This window comes from Macrotis lagotis, chromosome 3 (genome assembly GCF_037893015.1).
Source record: "Macrotis lagotis isolate mMagLag1 chromosome 3, bilby.v1.9.chrom.fasta, whole genome shotgun sequence".
NCBI classification, from domain to species: domain Eukaryota; kingdom Metazoa; phylum Chordata; class Mammalia; order Peramelemorphia; family Peramelidae; genus Macrotis; species Macrotis lagotis.
The window spans coordinates 258,583,542-258,604,498 of NC_133660.1; the positions used below are offsets into that span (position 1 = coordinate 258,583,542).

At 45.7% G+C, this 20,957-nt stretch overlaps 1 protein-coding gene across 1 annotated transcript in view; it reads right to left on the reverse strand.

Moving 5' to 3' along the window:
• The window catches only part of ABTB2 (ankyrin repeat and BTB domain containing 2), a 167,180-nt gene extending 146,873 nt beyond the window's left edge, over positions 1–20,307 (reverse strand). The window contains exon 1 of the mRNA XM_074230457.1: positions 19,348–20,307. Within this exon, the coding sequence (XP_074086558.1) occupies positions 19,348–20,242 (895 nt within the window). The 5' untranslated portion in view covers positions 20,243–20,307. The remainder of the gene's footprint in view (positions 1–19,347) is intronic.
• Positions 20,308–20,957: the final 650 nt, after the last annotated feature.

Here is a 20,957-nt window from a genome sequence, read left to right on the forward strand (position 1 = left end):
GCTTCCAAGTTTTATGATGGTGCCGACAGGCTCTAGCCACACAAGGGAGCATTTTCTCTATAGTTCATGGATAAGACCAGTATTAGGCAAATTTCTGAAGTAGATGAACTTTGTCTTTAGTATCTGGTTTCCCTGTTCTTTGGTTCTTTCAGTATCTCAAGATTGGGTACCCCCAGTCCCAGCTACTCAGCACTGTCATTATTAGATTGAATGATGGAACATTACTCTCCTGCTCCCTAGGTTAGAGCTGACAAATTCATTTATTCCAACTCGCTCATATCCATCAAGGATGGATAAGACTTTGTTATTCATCCTTGTTTTTGGGGGGATAAAACAAAATTTTAAGTGAAGGGAACAAGGGTTCCCTTTTGGGTAAGAGTCCTTCAAGTGTTCCTGGCAGTCCACCATTTAAGCAGTAGCCCACTATGTCAAAGACTTGGCCTTCTCATGGAATAACCAGGTCTTAAGTCAGTCCTTTAGACCTATGATTTCATCAGTATGGGAGACTCCTTTCACAGGTGCCTGGTAACTCATTTATATCTTATAGTATCAGAGAGGTGCCCTCTGGCACTGCCAACTTAAAGGACTTGCCCAGAGCCTGGATATGTCAAAGACAAAATCAGGACTTCCTGGCAACAAGACCCTCTACCATGATGCCCCTTGACTCCTGATAAAGGGCAAGAGTGGGGAAGAGAATGCCATTACCATTATTAAGTTAGGAAAAGAAGACTATTTCATTTTCATTTGGGGACCCAAAACTAGAGACCAGTAATCAAGGGCACAGTTTCTGGTGATGTTGCCTCAGCTCTAATATATATCCAGGTGGGTCACTTTTAGGGAAGTCAATTCATTTCCCTGGGTCTTGGTTTCCTCATCTGTTTAAAAAAAATAAGTTAGATTCCTTCTATCTCTACAGCCCATGACCCTAACATCTAAGACGACATTAACAACTACTCTCTAAATCTTTCTCCGACCCAGAACAAATACGAGTCTTTAATGTAGCTTGAATCAAAGATTTCTATTTAACATGATAAAGAAAAATGAAGGGTCCCTAGAGTCAATACTTTTGTGCCATGATCTGCTTGGAACCCATGTAACAATAGAGAAATAAGATGGTCTGAGGTATCCAAGTGATCCATGGTCTTTATAGACTTGAGTCACAATAAATATAGAACCTCAGACAGTCAGATGTTCCCCTAATGCAATGACTTTCTTGTTTCTATCTTTTAATGGGCAAATGATTTATTAAAACTCAATGATATAACTCTAAAGATACTTGTAGACAGTAAAGCTACAAAATGTTCACTTTGTCCAATTAGTTGATTCTGTGATTCTACCACCTGTTGCTCCAGCTCTCCATGCTTGGTGTTTGGGGAGCAGGAACAGGGAAAGGAGCTCACTGTGACCAGCTTTGAAGTCACCTCAAGATGATGAGAGAACATAGAGCCATCACCCCCTAGTCCCACCATGAGGGGCATATCATTCCCTGGTCTTTCTTGGTAACTACCCATCCCATCCAAACCTACTCAAGCTCTAGTGTGGTGCAGTGCTCACTGTAACGCCTGGCCCTGCTCTACTCATCCAGTTCTAGAATAGATCTCTAGGGTGTATGATGTGTGAAGGAGGACTAGCTATTTCCAGAGGTGCTCATCCACCTTTGGTTCCAACTGCCATCCACCTCTCACCTGTAGCTCTAAGAGCTGAAGGATGCTAGCAGTCACACTCTGGTAAAACTATCTTGGCAGATGGGTTAAACCAGGTTCAGAGTAGTCAACAGACCTCAAATACATTGGTGAATGATAGGGGTATCTACCCTAAACATGTCAAGACTTCTCATGAAATGAGCAGATGAAAACAATTTTTTCCAATTGCCGAAGAGTTGGCTTAAGTGAAGCACTTAAAGCTTGGATAAACTTTGAAGATATCGAGGTCATCCGCTGCGTCCTGAGACATCTCTATCCATCCCCACTTCTATCCCACCACTGAACTCTGAGGGCTCAAAAAGAGAGAGTGAGGCTGATGACTTGGGACAATTCTGCTTGTTGGGTGAATCCAACTCACACAAAACATTGTCCCATGATATCATTGGTTCTCTGAAAATAAAAGACAAACATCAATCTTTGAATTTCCTCTAGGGCTCTCAAGGGTCTGCCAGTTTCTTCTCTGGGTATGTCCATGACTGAGGGCTTGAGAGAGGGGATGGGGTTGGGTGACGGCAAAAGCATTTTTGGCTTTTAAAGCAATGGTTTTCAAACAGCAGTCAGCAGACATCTGGTGACATGGAACATCTTTCAGATCAAGTCCACAATTTGGTCCAGGTGGCCCATATCTTGCTGGTTAGGGTTGTAGTGGATTTGGGTGTGCCAGAGTTTAGGGCATAGACTGTATTGGACACAGCCTCATCCCTTGCTCCTTAGCACCATCTTCTCCATGAAACCTTCTAATCTAAGCTCCCTCCCTTTCCCTTCATTTCTTACATGCTCTAGTCAGCTGACATGGTGAAGAAGAGTGCTGGGTCTGGAGTCAGGGAGACTTCCAATCCAGCCCAAGATGCTTGCTGGCTGAATGATCCTGGGCAAATCCCTTTACCTCTCTCTGCCTCAATTTCCAACTGTAAAATGGGATAATACCTACCTCCTAAAGTTATTGTGAGGATAATAATTATAAAGAATCTGGCACATAATACACACTCATTCCCTCCCACACCCCTCCAATTCCAATTGTGGCTTCAAAGGAGGAGAGTTGGGTAATCAAGAATGGAAAGAGTCAAAGGACACAGAGTCAAAGTAAATTCAGGTTGGGATGAAGAATTCAAATTCTTCCTCAGATGTTCATTAGCTGTGTCATCTTGAGTCAGGTCCTTTAGCCACCTCAGTTTCCTTAACTGTAAAATGAGAATAATAATGACACCTATCTCACCTGGGGATCTCAGGGTTGCTAGCTTCTGACTGAGCTAAGGAAGGCTGAATACAAACAAGGGAGATAAGAAGAAAGGGGGTCTCAAGCCAAGATTCTGGTCAAAGGGGATCCCAGCTGGCATGGGCAATCCCCTTGCTATTCCACATCCTTTTCCCCCAGTCTCATATCATTCCCTGGTCTTCAGTTTTCATAATCTCCACCTCCAACTATAGTCAGAATCAATGAGAGTCGGAAAATTAAAAATGATATGAATCAAAAGACACAGTTCTGCCTGAGAGGTAGGGACAGGAGGGGTGTTTTAGAACCCCTCCCAAAGTCCAAGAACCAATAGTTTCTCCAGCTTTTCTCTGTGAGAGATCACTTCTTATCCATCCATCTCTCCTACCCAGTTGTTCCCTTTATCCTCAAGTACTCCTTGATTCCCTTATCTCACTAGAAGGAAGAGAGTGTCTACTTTCAGACACAGGCAAAGTATACTGGTGATTTCAACTACAGCAGAATCCAGGCCACTTCCCAAGGCTGGGTCTTTCCCACATCTTCAGATGGGCAGGCCTTTTGCATTCAAAATAACCACAATTCATACACACCCCAAGCCACTAGCCCACTCCTCAACAGATGGAAAAACAGAGACTTTCCCTTCAGTAAATGAAAAATGACTTGTTTAAGCATGGGATCAGTCTAGTACCCTTTCCTCCCTTTCTCCAGACCCCCAAATTCTGCAGACCTTCATCAGCCTTTTATCTCTACAACTAACCTTCAGCAAATTTTGAGCTGATATAGGTCAAGGCCCTCATTTTATAGATAAAGCCATTGAGACTCAGAGAGTACGAATTACTGAACTGAAGCCATAAAGATAGTATTCCCATTTTTTTTAAACAAATGAGGCCATTAAAGGCCAGGAAGATAGAAAAGTCACGTAGTTAAACTGGAAAAAGCAGCGAATTTGGAATCTAGGGATCCAGATTCTAATCTTGCCTCTAAAGAGTAGCACCTGTCTAACCATGTACAAGTCACTCAGCCTCTAAGTGTCCAAAGTTCCCCTTTTCTGTAAAAATAAGGAGTTAGATGCCTCAGAGGTCCTTTTCATCTTCAAGGTGTATGACCCTAAATAGTGGTCTTCTTCCAAGATTATGTAGCAGATCAGAGAAGAATTTAAATGAAGGTCCCTTAGATTCAAATACTCGTCCTCCTGCCCTGCCTGAACCCCATTCTACCACAATTCTAAAAATGTGACTTTGCAATGGATTTCTCTACTCCATGGGAAAAGAGAAGAGTCAAGACTCCTGAGATCATCCCTCAGGTGTTTTACTGGTCTCTATCTGGAAATACAAAGGTCTCTAAACAAAGGTTCTCAAAGTACCAAGACTTCATGCAATCCTGACCACATTTCCTTCCTTTTCTCTTTTCTTTCCTTGTTAGATAAGACCTCTCTTTGCAGAGAATGGGTGGCTCCCAACCACCACATTTCTTCCTTAAACCATCTAAAGAGGGAAATTGAAGGCAGAGCCATTTTCTTGAGGCATTTCCATTCAGAAATGTCCCTAGTAGTGAATGCATCCTGTATAGACAAACCAAGTGGTGTAATGGGTAGAACAGAGTCTGGAGATTGAGTTCAAATTTGGCCTCAGATACTTACAAGCTGTGCAACCCTTGGGCACATCATTTATCTTTTGTATGCCTCAGTTTCCTCAACTATAAAATGGGGACCATCCCAGCACCTATTTCTCAGGGATGTGGAAAGGATCAAATGAGGTAGTAATTGTAAAGTGTTTTTAGCATGGTTTCTGGTTTGTTCCTTATTCCCCTCCTTGATCATATGTGTCTGAGAATAGGCAATTGGATATTGGTATTCTAGCTACTGGCAATCCTCACCTCATGCTAGAGACAAATCCTCCCCAAATGGCCTTTTGAATATACATTGTTTCCCTGGATGGTCTCAGATGCTAAACTTGGTCAAAGGTAACCTGGCTCCTGCTTGAGATTTGGGGGTGTTGATATTACTAGTAAGATCCACAGTCTACATTTTAAGGAACCATGGCGGGGAGAATCATGGTTTCAATCCCCCAAACCCAAATCCTTCTCAAATCTCCTTCTTTGTGATAAGGGATGTAGGTAGATTTCTTCAAAGACTCCTTTGCTTATATCATAAAGGAAGAGTTAACTCTGTCTATTTGACCATCGAGCAATGAAATACAAAGGAGTCAGTCTTCTGACTTCAACTAGAAGGAGCCTGAGGTTCAATATAGTGGGTTCCCAGTCAGATTCATTTACTGCCGGTATGACTTTGGGAAAGAGGCTTCTCTTTTCCGAATCTCAATTTCCTCACCAGTAAAATGAGGGAGATTGGGCAATATAGCTTGTAAAGTTCCTCTCCGCTCTTCATCTATGGTCCTGGATTTTGTTAGGCTTTAAAGTTAGTCTCAAAGTGCCAGGTAAAGGTGGGACACTCTTTAACCTGCTCAAGGAGAACTAGTTAAAAGAGCAAAATTAGCCTACATGAAAGCTAGAAAGTAATAGGTTCTGGCTAGTTCCTTGGTCAACTGATCATTTAGTAAGCACCTACTATGCATGTGCCAGTTGTGCCAACCATTCCAAGGGAATTCCAGGGGAGTCAGACCCAGAAACATTAAGAGCCAAGCTCTGGAAAATGACAAAATGGTAAGCCTGAAAGGACACTCGAGACCCCAGAGATTCTTTGCACTTACAATAACACAATTCCTAAAATCTTCCAGGAAAATGAAATATAGTCACAATGACAGGAAAGTCTCTCTTTTCTCCTTGAAGAACCAGGCTGATGGAGAAAAAAGAAAGTTCCCTGGGGCTGAGAGCTGCCACTAAAGTCTTGGTTAGCTAAAATGAAGTCAAGTCAACAATAACCACCACTGTTATTAAATCTAGCTAATACAATTTAAATCACTGACTGGTTAAAGTGTGGAGAGAGTAGACCCATTAAAAATGGGCGCCTTACCTCAATTTAGCAACATAAAGCCAATTAGAGCCAGAAGGAATCTACAAGATTATCCTAGTCTAACCTTCTCATTTTGTTTTTTTTTTTGTTTTTTTACAGATGAGGAAACTGAGGGCAGAAAGAAGTGACTTGCCCAAAGTTAGTGGCACCAGGATTCCAAATGTGGGACTTTGTTCTAATTGAGATTTTATTTTTCCAATTATGTTATAAAAGTTTTTCAGCCTTCATTCACATGCATATTTATAAGCTATACAATTTTCTTCCAGTCACCCTTCCCACTCCCCTCCCCTCAGCAGTGGAACAGTCTAGTGACCATTGTACGTGTTCATATGTGTTTAACAAGTGTACATCTTAGTTAAAATGTGGGACTTTTCGACTCTCAATTCAGGTCCATATGCAGAATGAATTGGAAACCTTAGACTGCTGGTCCTGGAGTTAGGAAGACCTGTGTTACACTGGGCAAGCCACTTCATCTTGTTTGCCTCAGTTTCCTCAACTGTAAATTGCACTGGAAAAAAGAAATAGCAAGGTGTCACTCCAGTGTCTTTGCCAAGAAAACCTCAAATAGAGTCAAAAGGAGTTGGAAACAACTGAAACAACAATAAATTATTATCATTCTTATCTACAGTAGCAACTGCTTCTACTTGAGGACTTTTGAGATGCCCCAAGAATGGCAGAATATCCACAAATTTAATCCTTCCACAAATGACCTTTTCCTGCTGTGGTTCAGCTACCACTGGGGTATAATCGCTGACTTCTTGTCAAGAAATGAAACAGCTAAAAGACCCGAACTGTCCAAATTCCACAGAGTTGGAATCTCAACATGCTGATGAGCAAACTCTACAACTGTTACTTGGAAGCTAGAAGAAGGAAGGTGCCAAATTCCAAATGAAGACTCTTCTTTTCCCCTAAATCTTTGTCCATAAAGGGTTCCCTACTCCATGCCCCCCCCAATATGGCAAAACTGCAATCAGCCCTAAGTGGGTGACAGTGATCTCCCTGGGTCCAGGTCTGTGCACACAGTAGGTGAGAAAGGGTAAACAAGGAAAGGCCTGGAGCCCTCTCAGGGACCATAAATCAGGAGGAAGTCTCAAGGAATGAAACACTTCCAAATTTTCTTCCTCTTGCACTATTTTAAGCATCTCACACAGATTTCATATGAGGTTGTTGGTTCTTTTTTTCACACTAACAGAACAAAAATAATACATTTAGCAGGTTGTATCTTTACCCACTAAAGTCTCCTGGCTGCCAGGCTGGCTTACCTTCACAAGGTATGGCTTTTCCCAGTAATTATTCTGGGCTAACCTAAATAGTTTAGTGGTTCAGAAATGGAAAAGAGAGACTTGGGCCACCCAATGGCTTTTCTTTTGGTCACAGAAATCAACCCATCCCTCTGCTGCCTAAATAAGAAAACAAACTTGTTTCCCACCCTGGGAAAGGAATGGAGAGGAAAGGAGGGAGCTGAAGAACCCAGATTCCAGTTCTCCTGAGAGGTTGAGAAGGTCCAGCTATCCGACCCAAAAGGGTTGGATAAAGTTCCTCCACCCTCTCCTTAGTCTTCTGAGAGGTCCCAGGAAGTTTCTTTAAGATTATGAACTTCCGAGAAGATGATGATTTACCTGGATGGAGGGTTTCCTTACTTCCCTATGGGGGAAGGAAAGAGAATAGGAATTGACACAGGGCTCTACTATGAGTTTCGTGCTTCAATAAATATTATCTTTGGTCTTCACAACACTTCTGTGAGGTAGGTGTCACTGTTACCTTCATTTTACAGATAAGGAAACTGAGGCAAACAGAGATTAAGTGACTTGCCAAAATAAGATGGTTTAATAAAATGCCTTGCAAACCTTGAAGTCCTTTATAAATGCTAGCTATTATTATGATTACTCATTTTCCCTCCCCTCTTTAAAAAGCTTACAGTGCCAATTATAACAAACAGCATTTAAAAATATCTTGCTGGACCAAACAGCTCAGCCCCCTTGATCCCTCACAATACCTACCTCTGTCACATATGGTTTAAAGAAGGGTGGAGCACATATGACTATTTTGTATTTTTTTTCTAGTCATTTTCCTACTATAAATGTCCACATCTAGCTAAGCAGCCATTTGATAATGCTGGCTTGTGAGGTCCAATAATATGAGATCACTTCTGGACCTGATAGCTACAGAAGGTTGGGGTTCTGGACCTAGAGTCAAGGTCAAGGACTTTAAACCCTTGGACAGGGAGACCAGCTAGATTCAGTCTTATGATAATTACAGATAATCTCAATACTAAAGGACCAGGTCTTCAGGGAGGTACCCAGACCACATCCAGACTGAACTTATCCCAAGAATGCTAATTGCTGTTAACCTCAAGGACACACATACACACACACACACACGTGGAACAAGCATGGGTTTTAATAGATAAGTATGTCCATGTGCATTGATATGACCTGGCTCCTATCTGGGCAACAGGTCATACAATGGATAGATCATTGGAGTTGAGAGTCAGAAAATCCTGAGTTCAAATCCTCATTCAGATACTTAACAGTGGTTTGACATTGGGTGAGTCACTTAATCCCTGTTTGCCTTAATTTCCTCCCTCTCAGGGTTGTTATGAGAATCGAATGAGTGCTTTGCAAATCCATTTAAAGGCCTGCTATGACTTCTCTTAATGATAATAACTTATTTATATATCCCAGAAGAAAATGTGGTTCCCCCACACACACACTTCTAGACATTGTGAGGGGGGGTGGATTCTATTGTTTGCCATTTGAGTTTGAATTCCCCCTACAGAATTCCAAGCTTAGTTACCCTTTAGTGAATATTTTCAACATGAGGCCTAACTCCTTTCTATCAACTTCAATTCACTTTTCAAAAGGAAAACAGTAAACTGAAGGATGAGAATATAACTTTGTAAAATCTATCAGTAATATCTTGATACAGCAGACTAACAAACAAAATATAACAAGTTTTTATGGCACTGTTACACTTCTGGGGACATGGCAACACCCTGGTCTACCTAAATCTGAGCTTTGATCATATTCAACATTTTAAGAATTAAAATTTATTTATCAAGTTTCTGTTCAGGAGAGAAAAAAGGAATTGTGTTATAAATGTCTATGTGCTAAATGTTTGAAAAATTATTATCACATTCTAAGGATAATCTAGCTGCAATTGGAGAATTGGAAAATGTCCCTAGGTCTTTATGAAATTTCTTGAACTGTTTCTTAAAAAAATAGAAAAAAATTTTTAGCAAGACTTTTACACAAATATTACTGTTATTTCCCCAAAGATTATCCCTGCACACTCCCACTAAAATCTTCCTTTTCAATAGCTAGGTCCAACATAGCCCAAAGTAAAATTAGCACTGCCTAGTTCCATTGGGCAGAAACCAATTGCCATATTTGACATAATTATAACTTTCAATAGTGTGAATTTGAATACATACAACCACTTCAAGAGGTTCATTTATTCACACTAATAGGAACCTACTTCCTTCTTTACCTGTCAAACTCCTCTTGGCCTAGTGACAGGAGGCTGAACATCCCTGTGGGCTCCAAAGTCACTGTTGGTTAGCACAGCTTCTCTTTCTCTTATCACTGTCGTTATGTAAATTGTTTTTCTGATTGGCCTTGCTCTATTTATTTTCCCAAACTCCAAAGGGCAAACTCATTTTTTTTTCAAATTACACTAACAAGCAAAAACATTCATTACCAAGGAAAGCCTGGGGTTATTTTTATACTACCCAAGGGCTCTCTGCTCTCCACCTCCCCAGTCCTGTTTTGTACAGAGAATCTCAAAAGCAAACACACTCAGCAGCAGTTTAATTTTGTTTGAGCGTCAGAAGAAGCATATTTAACTTTGAGATTGCTTTACCATTAAAACAGTTACTGGGTGGGGGGTGGGGTGGGGCAAAGAAATGCACACCAAAAATGCTGACTTCAATTTGAAAGGTAAGTTCATTAGAGACCTCTCATTGGGGCCCCTGACTTATTTCTCCCACCCCAACCCCTTTTTCCCCAAATGTCGGGACAGCCAAGATGGTCCTCTGTCATGTGTCCTGTCAAGACCAGCAGCTGGTTACAGTTTTAAGGTCAAGTCTGTGATTGGTAATGGGAGGCCTGGGGCTGGGGTTCAGGATGAGATAGGGAGCATTCTAAATTTTCTGAATTACAAAATGCAATTTGGAAAAATCTTAGCCTACACTCTGGCAAGGTCCAGAACATCTGGATGAAAGATGTGGGCAGGGTTTCCACTTTGTGGTTTTATCTCCCACTACTTCCCTAGACAGACCTTCTGTTTCCACCCCTTATAACTCCCCCCCCCCCATCGCTTTGCTCTCTCCAATTCATGACTCACACCTTTCCTTATGTTTTCCCTTCCACCTGAAATGCATATCCTTGGCATCTTGACCTGTCAAAATTCTCCCAGTTCTTGGGGCTTAAAAAGGTCCCCTTCTCCAGAATGTCTACCCAGATTTCTTCCATAGTCCTTTGTACATTTGTTGCTGTTGCTTCCTTTGCACCTCCCACTATGATCATGTCTTAATGTTAGGGCACTCAAAGGTCCTACTGGACTATAAGAAAAGGTGGCAAGAAGTAGCAAAAATAGCACTCTGAATTTTGAGATGTGACACCAGGGTTCAAATCCCCATTTTTAACACTAGCCCTGTGACTCTGGGCAAATTTTTTAGCTTCAGTTTCCTCCCAGATTACCTGATGCATGGCAGACCTTCCTTATTAAATATTTATTGACTAACTGACAGGACTATTGTGAGGGAAAGTGCCATAGAGAAACGAGTGGTTCTAACGAACAGTAATCCATAGTGCACTGCTAATAGGAAGAACTCCAACATTTTTTGAAGGGGTGATGGAACAAAGGCCCAGTACAGCCCAGCTCAGAGTCCAGACTTTGTACCTGATTTGTGGGGCCCTTCTTCCCTTTAGGCAGCTTAAAAAATAAAGTTGGAAATGTTGAAAAGTATCTTTGCACAAAATTGGAAAAAATAAAAGGACATTAACAAAAAAAGTAGAGTCACAGCAAAATTGTTTAGGCTTCTTTTAAAATAAGCACCAGAAAAAAATACCACAAAAAGTGTTTACACGACAGGCCTCGAAAACACAAAACACCTGCCACCACTTGGCGGCTGTAACAGGCCGGATCAGATATCCAGAGCCAACACCCTCCCTGGGGCCCGGGGGCCTGAGAGTTCGAATCCATCATGCCTGCATCCTCACAGCCACCAGAGATACAGCAGAAATCAGATTCCATTCTGTCTCCCCCCACCCGCCTCTGTTTTCTTGGCGATGGGCCTCCTCCAGGCCATGGAACAGCAGCGGCAGCGCCTTCTTTTTCCATCATACCCTTTTCTAATTCTGTGAGGCCCCTCAGTGGTCCTCCTCTCTCAGGATACCAATCATACTCAGCCACCCCATCCCTGTGCTCTCAGATGACATTGCTATCAAATCCCACTGGATTTTCATGGGAGCTGGTGCCAGAAAGAAGCCCAGAAGTCAGTCCTGTCTATCCCCCATCTAACCCCATCACCAAGTAAAGTCGAAGTCCCAAGAAATGAAGTCATGTGCCCAAAGTCCCACAGGTAGTGAGTTATAGAGTGAGGATGGGAATCCTGACCTTCCAACTGCAAAGGGAACAACTGCTCCTTCCCTCGGCCCATGAGGTTTGCTTATTTAAAGTGACTCCTACCAACTTTCACAATCTCCCAGATCTATGGCTGAGAGGGATTTTGAAGCCATATCATCCCACCCCATCATTTTCGAGATGAAAATACAGAGATTTAAGGAGGCTCATTGACTTATCATCCAAGGCTAGACATATCCAAGGTGGGGTTTAAACCCCTGTCCTATGACTTCAGAGTCAGGCTCTTTTTGTGACATCATGCTGTCTTCCTGAGAGCAGGAGGTTTATATAGGGAGGCAGGTGCTCCCCCAAAAAGATGATGATTCCATTCACACCAGTGAATCTCTTTTCCCTGTCTAGCTGATTCATCACTAATTAGGATGTGGACTGCCACACATCTGACTGTGTTTCCACTCCGTTTGCCTTATTGATCACCCTGCCAGCTGACACTTCTGGACAAGCAAATTTCCCATGCCACTCTTGGGAGGAATGATAGAAGTTTATTAAAATCACTGGCATCCCGATATGTTTGGCTTAGAGAGCCAGGAAACTGGGACCAAATAATATAATGTTGTAACCTAATTCCTCCACTCTCTCTCCACACTGGTCATCTCCTTTACCTGGAAAATAATGCCAAGAATTTCACCAACACAAGAATCACCAGGAAGAGTATTCAAAACATAACTCACTTCATAATCCTCCTTTTTAGTTGAGAGAACAGAAGACTAGGGGACAAGAGCCTCAGGATCTAGCCATGTGATGTAAGGTCAAGCTTTAATCTTTCTGGACCTCAGTTTCGGTCTGGTACAATGAGAAGTGACTTGGACAGGGTCACGAACCACTATATGTATCAGAATTGAACCTCAGACCCAGGTCTCTAGGGTTGAGGACAGCTGTCACCACCATCCTGCCACTCTAATGAGGATAAATGAGTTAAGAGTTTTCCTAGTGTTTTGAGGGAGTGACCTCCAAACAAGTGTGCCATAGACCTTGAACCACTAGAGTAAGAGGCAAGGGAGCTGAATTCTAATTTGTTCTAGGTCGCTAATGAGTCGACATCTACAAAGGACTTGAAGGCTTGGCAAAGTCATTTTCCTGATCTGGGAAATGAGGGAGATAAATGAGAAAAATTCCAAGGTCCCTTCCAGCTCCAATATTCTATGAGTCCATGAAATACAATCTTTGATTATTATTGCAAAAGCCTGGAAACTGAAGCCAAAGATGTCACACGGTGTTCTGGGTAAACATGGGCAAAAAGGACAAACACATCAGGGTCAGGCTGGGCCAAAGCCTCCAGTTCTGCTCTGAGCCATCCCTGGTTTATGTCAGAATATTTAATCTTGTTGAGCCACCCCAGGCAGTTAAGTGATTGCCTTGCTTCACTTCTGAAACAGAAAGGGGGTAGAAGGAAGGAAAGGAGGAAGGGAGGAAGGAAAGGGTAAGAAAGAAAAAAAAATATCATGCACCTTATAAACAAATGGCTACCAGGTAAGAGTTTAGAAACCTTCAGCACTCCTTGGGGATTAAAGGAATAAAAGAAAAAGAAGGAAGAGCCTAGCATTTCTGAGGGCAGTGCCACTCCCGGGCACCACCATCTGCCTTTTTCACCCTCCAAATGATTCACCTTTTAGCTATGTATCAGACATCTGCCTTGAAGTCTTTTCTCTTATTATTCACCATCTCCCTGCTCCAGGGGAATTCTGGCAGCGTCCTCTTTGCGAGACAAGCCTCATAGTTCAAATCAACTTATCAAGCATTTATTAGGATAATAATATCCTAGATGAAAAGCTCAGAGACCTCAGAGACTTTACCTAGGGGATACTGTCATGTTCACACCTAAACTTGAGAATTTTACTAATACAAGAACCACCAGGAAGAGCTTTTATAACATGACCCCCACCATAATTCCCTTTTTAGTTGAAAAAACAGAAGGCTAGGAGTCAAGCACCCCAGGATCTAGCTCTGTGATGTTAGGTCAAACTTTAGTCTCCCTGGACTTCAGTTTCTGATTTTATAGATAAGGAAATGGAGTTGAAGAGAAGCAAAGTAATAATTTGCCCAAAAATCATTTATTTTTTTTTCCAGCTCAGGAAACTAAGATCCACAGAGGAAAAATGACTTTACCAAGATCACACTTTTACTTTGTAAACAAGCAGCAGAGCCATGATTCAAACAAAGGTCCTCTGAGTCCAATTCTAGTACATTTCTACTCTATCCTGTGGATGTGCTCTGTCATGGGGTCATACACAGGATTACAAAAAGCAAAATAAAACAGTCCCTGTCATCACAGAGCTTATGTGCTACAGCCTCTCAGATACATCAGCTTCCCTTGCTCTTAGAAATAAGGAAACAAGATACCAAATGATAATAACAAGAATGATAAGCATGATACGTGCAATTAGTAAGGGCACTGGAATCTAGGTTCAAATGATTACTTCCTCCGTGATTTGAGGCAAGTCACTTTATTTCCCTCAGCCCTTAGTGTCTCTTATTAGTCTATGAAGGTTAATGTAGGCCTCCTCGCTGGCTGTGAAGTAAATCTCCAGTGCCGTGACACTGGTCTCTTTCCTGTTCCTCACACAGGATACCCCATTTCCCAACACCAAGCCTTTCTCCTGGATGTGCCCCATGCCTGGAATGCCCTCCCTCCTCAGCTCTGCCTCCTGGTTTCTTTCAAGTCCCAGTTATAATTCCACCTTTTGCAAAAAAGATCTTCCTAATCCCTCTCAATCAGTCTAAACATGGTTGTTTATATGTTGTCACCTCATTAGACTAGGAGCTCATTGAGGGAAGGAGATTAGGCAATTTTGGCTTTCTTTGTGTCTTCCATACTTAGGACATAGTAGGGGCTGAACAAATGCTTGGTGATATAGCAATAATGATTGTTGATCTTGTTTTACAGAGGAAGAAACTGAGTCCCAGAAAAGATTCTGTGACTCATCCAAAGTGCCTCAGGAAGCAGGATTCGAACCAAATCTCTCCTGATTCAAGGTCTAGCAGTCCTACCAACGCCACTATGCTGTTGGTGAGAACCACCAGAAAGTCCATCTCTTAGTCACCGGAAAGATCATTGGGCTTCTTCCACCTAGGCAAAGGCAGCTACACTTTTAAGAAGAAGCCTTCCCCTGGTCTCAACCCTCACTGGCATCTGCACAAAGAAGCCGGGTCATAAGGGCTTGTAGAACAGGCTCTTGGGTTTTCTAGGTCTAGTTCTGACTTGGCCTGTACTTTAAGCAGGCCTTTGTTGGGTTGGGGGTGGGAGCCAAACCAGAGAGCCACCTTGGCGAAGTTATTTCCTCAAAAGACCTCTCAGGTTTAGCCATCAGGAAAATGGGAGTTTGGGTGCAGGGAAGGGGGGGGGGGGGGTGTTGGTGAGCTGGTCTCCAAGACCCCTTCCTTTTCAGCTCCAATATTTACTTTAAGGTATTCTACCTCATCATTAAAAGTGGATACTTGCTTCCTTTATTATTCCTGTAACTTGCTTCTTTGACAAGTCATTTATTCAGGTATGAAGAATTAAGTTTTTGTTTTCCAAATCCCTTCTTTTCTAGCCCTCCCCAGTTTCAGTCTGAGAAAAGACTGCATAACTGAATTATCCCCTCTAATCATTCCAATGATCCTACAGTCCAGGGCTGCTCAATTAGCACTTTCTGGGCCATCGATGGCCTCAGTAGGTGTCCCTCTCTTCTGACAGTTCCTTCCTCAAGTTAACCCCATAGTCCAGGGAAGGTTTTCTTCCTCCATCACATAGCAAGCATTTTCTCTTCTCTGCTTGCACTAAGATGTTCAGACTTGCCCCAACCAACTTCTTTTAAAAAGCAAGCCATTCAGAAAAACCTCGATGGAGAAGGTGTGTGGCTGGCTAGTGCTTCAGTGGAATGTAAACTCCTTCAGGAACACAACTGTTTCACTTTACCTGTTTTCTCAATACCTTAGCAGAGGGCCAAACAGAACTGGAAAGGACTGTGGCAGTCATCACAGGTGAAACTAGCATTTTTACGGGGGGGGGGGGGGGGGGGGGGGAACTGGTGCCCAGAGAAGGTAAAGCAACAAATGGTGGATCCCAGCTCAGGGGTTTGGAATCCTATGACTCCAAACACTGTATCAGACACAGCAAGTGACAGATAGGCTCAGTAATTTTTTGTGAAACTGAAACAGGGAAACCTCTATTTCAAGAGGTTATCTTTAAGAACCAATTGGAATCTGTGAATAAAGCAATTTGTGTTGCCTCAGACCAAGCTGCCTGACAAACAGAAGGTGTTCAATAAACATTTGATGAAGTGAATTAAATGCATGCACCTTGTAGAGGAGATATTTCCACCCAGAGCCCATAGTTTAACCAGAGGTCTCAAAGCTAAGAGGGCTTTTCTCAGTTTCTAGCAACAGCCATGCATGACCTATAGAGAAACATTTTGGACCAGAAATTCAGAATATGTTCAGCATCAAGTCTACCTGTGTAGAATAAAATGAGGAAACAAGGGACCATCTTCTCCCAGAGCTGGGTTTATAAAAGGGCTCTTCTTTTAAATGGGTCTCACCACTTCCACATAAGGAAGCTATGCAGATTTTATCATTTAATGATGTTTCTTTGGTAGCTTGGACATCGATACCAAAAGAGCGGGCAACATCTACCTACTCTACAAAGCCAAAATAATATGTTAAAAACACTCCGCGACTTTTATCGTCCATCTCAGGTGGAGTAAAATCATCTTTGTCTGGCAATCTGCATAATGGACATGAGTAGTGCTGCCTTTTAAATTCCAGGTTAGAAGAGCAGACCTTTAAAAGCCACATACAGCTGAGTCAAATGCACACTCCCATACTATATCATTAGCTAGCATAACAACAATAAAGATATAATTTAAAGGGAAGACCAGCAAGGGAATAGTAACCATCCCCCCTTCCTCTGCCAGTCAACGTTTGGGATTCAGCTGCGCAAACCCTAACCTCACTGGCCTGGGGGGGGTATTTTTAATATTAACAAAAGGTTTGGACTTCTGCGTTCCTTCCCAAAGCAGTTTGTTTCTCTAACTAGCTTTCAGGCAGAAGTAATTAATTGCTCTTCTTCTAAACGTTCATTTTATTTTTTCTAAATAGACTCAATAAATCAGACTGGTTATTGTTTAGAGCTCTTCTCATTCCCTCTCTCTATTATCATGTACTCAAAATGAGTATGCGGAGAACCAAGAGGTAATAAATGGCCACCCAGCCTAGTGTTATTACGTGGAGACGGTGAATGTAAAAGGGGAAACATTCTTCTGATTAGAAGTTTGCTACCTCAGAATGTTCAATTATCCTAACTGTTCCATTTTTCATCAGGTTTTTTTTTTCCCCAATGGGTGTAGGCTTTATAAAGCAGCCTCCACGTAATATCCTTGATAGCATCAAATCCTGAATGGAAAGCCCCCAAAAGTTTACACAGGATGAGAATTAGTTAAGTTGTATGAGCACCCATAGTTCACAAAAGATACCTGCTTTCTGGAATCAGGCAGCCAGGGAACAATAGAAAGAGAATTGAATTTGTAGTCAGAGGTCCTGGGTTCAAATCTGAACACATCTACTTCTGATCCATCTGACCTTGGCTGAGTCACTAAATATCTATGATCCAGCCGGCTCTGAGCCAATGACTGAAGGAGCTAAAGTTTCCTTCAAGTAGTCTATCTAGGATAGTTGGTTTTGGTCATTCTGATTTTCCTGATACCTGAGAAAGCAGCTCCCTCTCTTATCATTTTCCATCTAGATCTGAGCTAGAGACTCCAGAGGTTAAGAGACTCGTTCAGAGCTGGAGGCAGCAAACCCCCAGGCAGCAGCTGTGTGTGCACGGCAAATTTCAACACTCATCTATTTATTGTTCAATGAACAAATATTTATCAAGCACTATGTCATGACAAGGTGCTAGGTGCCAGAAAGGGGAAAAAAGGAGAAAATCTCCTTGCCCTGACAGAAGTTAGACTCTAGTAGGAAAGATATGGACCATAGTTAAGTGCAGCACACCTGTTCTTTGCTTTGTATGGATAAAACACCAGGCTTGGGAGTTCAAATCTTGTCTTAGACATGGAACAAATCTTTCTTAGCCCCAGTTTCCTTATCTGTAAAATGATAATAACACTTAATAGTACAATGATCAAATGAGATTAAATGTATATAAAAAACTTTGCAAACCTTCAAGTGCTATGCAAATTCTATTCCCCACCACCATCACTACCATCACCACTACCATGACTAACCACCACCACCATCCTGAACCATTGCTAGTTATTACTAAAGGAGCGGTCCTTTAACTCTTTCCTTTTGAGAAAAGTCACAGTCCTTGCTTAGGAATCTGAAAACTGGCTGGAAACAACCCATGGCCTGCCTACTTCAGCATCCTGGTGTTCCTGTTTGTGACATCACCAAACTGTGTGGAGGAAACCACAATTACTAGTTGCGGGCCACATCCACCAAAGCCCTGGATTGGTTTCAGGTGGGGCTGAAGCTGCAGGCCTACCAGATTGGTGAGGAGAGAAGCCGGGAGAGGGGGCGGGGAGGAAGAAAAGGGGAAAGTGCTCCCTTGATTCATGCAATTTCCTTCGCAGTACAATAACAGCAAACAAGAGCACGCTGAAGCAATCTCACTTGGGTCTGCACAGAAGAAGCTTGGGTCATTAAAAAAAATAATTTTATTGCTTTCCATGGATTTTGGATGAAGATAAACAAAGCTGCTTTTTCAATATGTCAATCCTCCCAAGAATTGAACTCTTCGATATTTCTCTAATGTGCCGCCTGGCCTTCTTCCATTCCCTCCTCTGCCTCACTGCCCCCAAACTGCTTTCCAATCAGATTACCCAGGGATGTCTTACTACAGTACCATTCTAAATATTTTATATCAGGCCAACTCCTGAAACCGGAGACTGGAAGGCAGTTAACTGCTGAATACATTTTACACACTCAGCCTTCCGGGGAAGGTGGGCAGTGCTTGTCTGGTTTGTTCCCTGTCCTGAAACCATCCATTCTCTAAGGAGCACCAACTCCCTAGCAGTTTTCCTCTCCTCCCCTCCCCCATTCCTCTGACCCCACAGACTGCATACGACGTCTGTCTCTTCAGTACTGGCACCCAAAGGTCCCATGCAGTTCAAACTTCCCAGGAAAACACGAGGATGTTAATAATCAAAGGTTGGTGGGACTTTTTAAGTGACATCCCTTTCTGGGGGGGCCTCTAGCTCAATGCTGGCCAAGTAACCGAAGCACCTCCCCGTGCCGCAACCCATCAGTTCCTTAAATCTCCCCTTCTGTTGTCTGGATGTGGGGGGGGAGAGCGGAAGGGGGGAAAGGTCGAGGTCTCTTGCCTCTTAAGTGCCGGGGCCAGAACCACAGACAGCGACAATCCACCAGGTCCCGGTGAAGGTACCCCCCAAGTTAGAATCACCCCAAGCCATTCGTGGAGCAGAGGCAGAAAGCAGCCTTTGGCCAAGGAGGGGGCCTCCAGCCTGCATTCAATACGCCCCAAGGGCTAAAGAGGTGGCCCCCGAAGCCTGGCTGGAGGGCAGGGCGCCGGCCGCTTCCAGAAGCTACAATGTAGCAGGAGGGCTCTCCTGGGGAGGGCGCCGGCCCCTTCCAGAAGCTACAATGTAGCAGGAGGGCTCTCCTGGGGAGGGCGCCGGCCCCTTCCAGAAGCTACAATGTAGCAGGAGGGCCGTCCGTGGGGAGGGTGGGGAGGGCGCCGGCCGCTTCCAGAAGCTACAATGTAGCAGGAGGGCTCTCCTGGGGAGGGCGCCGGCCCCTTCCAGAAGCTACAATGTAGCAGGAAGGCTCGCTCTCCGTGGGGGCCCCCAGCCTCCCCCCGGCCCCGCTCTTACCGTTGGCGTTCTTGCCGCAGATGAGGTGCTCGTAGGGCTGCAGCAGCCCCCAGAGCTCGGCGTCGTTGTTGATCACCATCTCCAGGGCCTCGGCCGACACCTCGCCGCCGTCGGGGCTGTGGCCGGCCGCCAGCACCCGGGCCCGGATCTCCTGCGCCAGGTTCTCCATGCAGGCGGCCAGCGCGATGGCCGCGTACTCGTGGACGCGCACGGAGATGCGGGTGTCCACCATCCAGCGGAAGAAGCGGCCCACGGAGAAGGTGAGGCCGCAGCGCGCCGACTTGCCGCGGCGCAGCCCGTCGCCCGCGTTCATGCTGTAGAGGGAGAGCGCCCGCACGGCGGCCAGCGCGCAGCTCTCGGCCAGCGCCCAGCTGTGCACCAGGCGCACGGCGCTCTGCACCTCGAAGCGCGTGCACTTGGCGTGCAGCACGCTCAGGCGCTGCGCCTCGCGGCCCACGCGGATCAGCGCCCGGCGCAGCAGCAGCGCCACGCGCCGCCCGGCCTCGGCCGAGAAGGGGGGCGGGGGCCGCCGCGGCCCGGGCCCCGGAGCCGGGCCGGGCCCCTTGCGCAGCACCCGCAGCACGTCCGCCTCCGTCCAGGGGAACTCCTCCAGCTCGGGCAGCCGCGGGCAGCGGGCCAGGAGGTCGGCGCCCTCGGGGTCCTCGGGCAGCACGGTGGTGTTGACGGTGTCCCAGCTGTTGTGGCGGCTGGTCATGGAGCCCGAGTAGCACCACCAGGCCGCCCCGCGGGGCGCCGCCGCCGCCGACGTGAGCGCCTGCGACGTGGACTTGGAGGAGGACAGGCTGAGGGAGCGGCACGAGTCGCCGGCCCCATAGCCCGAGTCCAGGGTCAGGTCCTCCAGCGTCTTCAGCGTGGCGCCGTACGCGCCGGCCATGGGGGAGCCTGGCTGCGGGGCTCCGGGCGGGCGCGGCCGCTCAGGGCTCCATGGCCCCGCCGCCGCTCTAGACGCGCCCGGGCGCCGGGGGCCCCGCCGGCCCGGGGGCCCGCATCGCCGCCGCCGCCGCGGGAGGCGGCCCGGGGCGGGAGGAGGAGGCGCGGCCGGAGGGCAGCCCCGGCCTCGGCCCGAGCGTCCGCGGAGGAGGAGGAAGGCGCCGGCCCGGACGCCCGGCCCCGAGCGGCCGCCGACAGAGCTCCGGCCAAACTTGTGCGCCGAGCCGCGCCGCGCCGCGCCGCACAGCTGGCCGCCGGGGCGGGCCGCGCGCATGCAAATGAAGCCCGGCCGGCCGCCCAATCGGCGCGCCGCCGGCCGCCCCGGCCGCCACTGCCCGCCTGGGGGGGGCGGGACGATGCAAATGCGGGCCCGACGTGGAGGAGCCGGGAGGCGGGCCCGGAGGCGGGGCCCCGCAGGCCGGCACAAAGAGGGCTCCGGGGGCCCGCGAGCCAAGAGCGAGCGGCCCCTGGTCCGGGGCGAGCCCGCGGGCGCGTCCGCTGCCCCGGGGCCCGGCCTTGTCCTCCGGGGCCAAGCCGGAGCCTCAAGGTGAAGAGCCTCGCTGCTGGCTAACCGGGGACAGACAGACGGAGAGAGGGAGCAGAGGACAGAGGGACAGAGACAAGACAAAAGGAGGGACGGAGAGGGAGAGGGAGAGAGA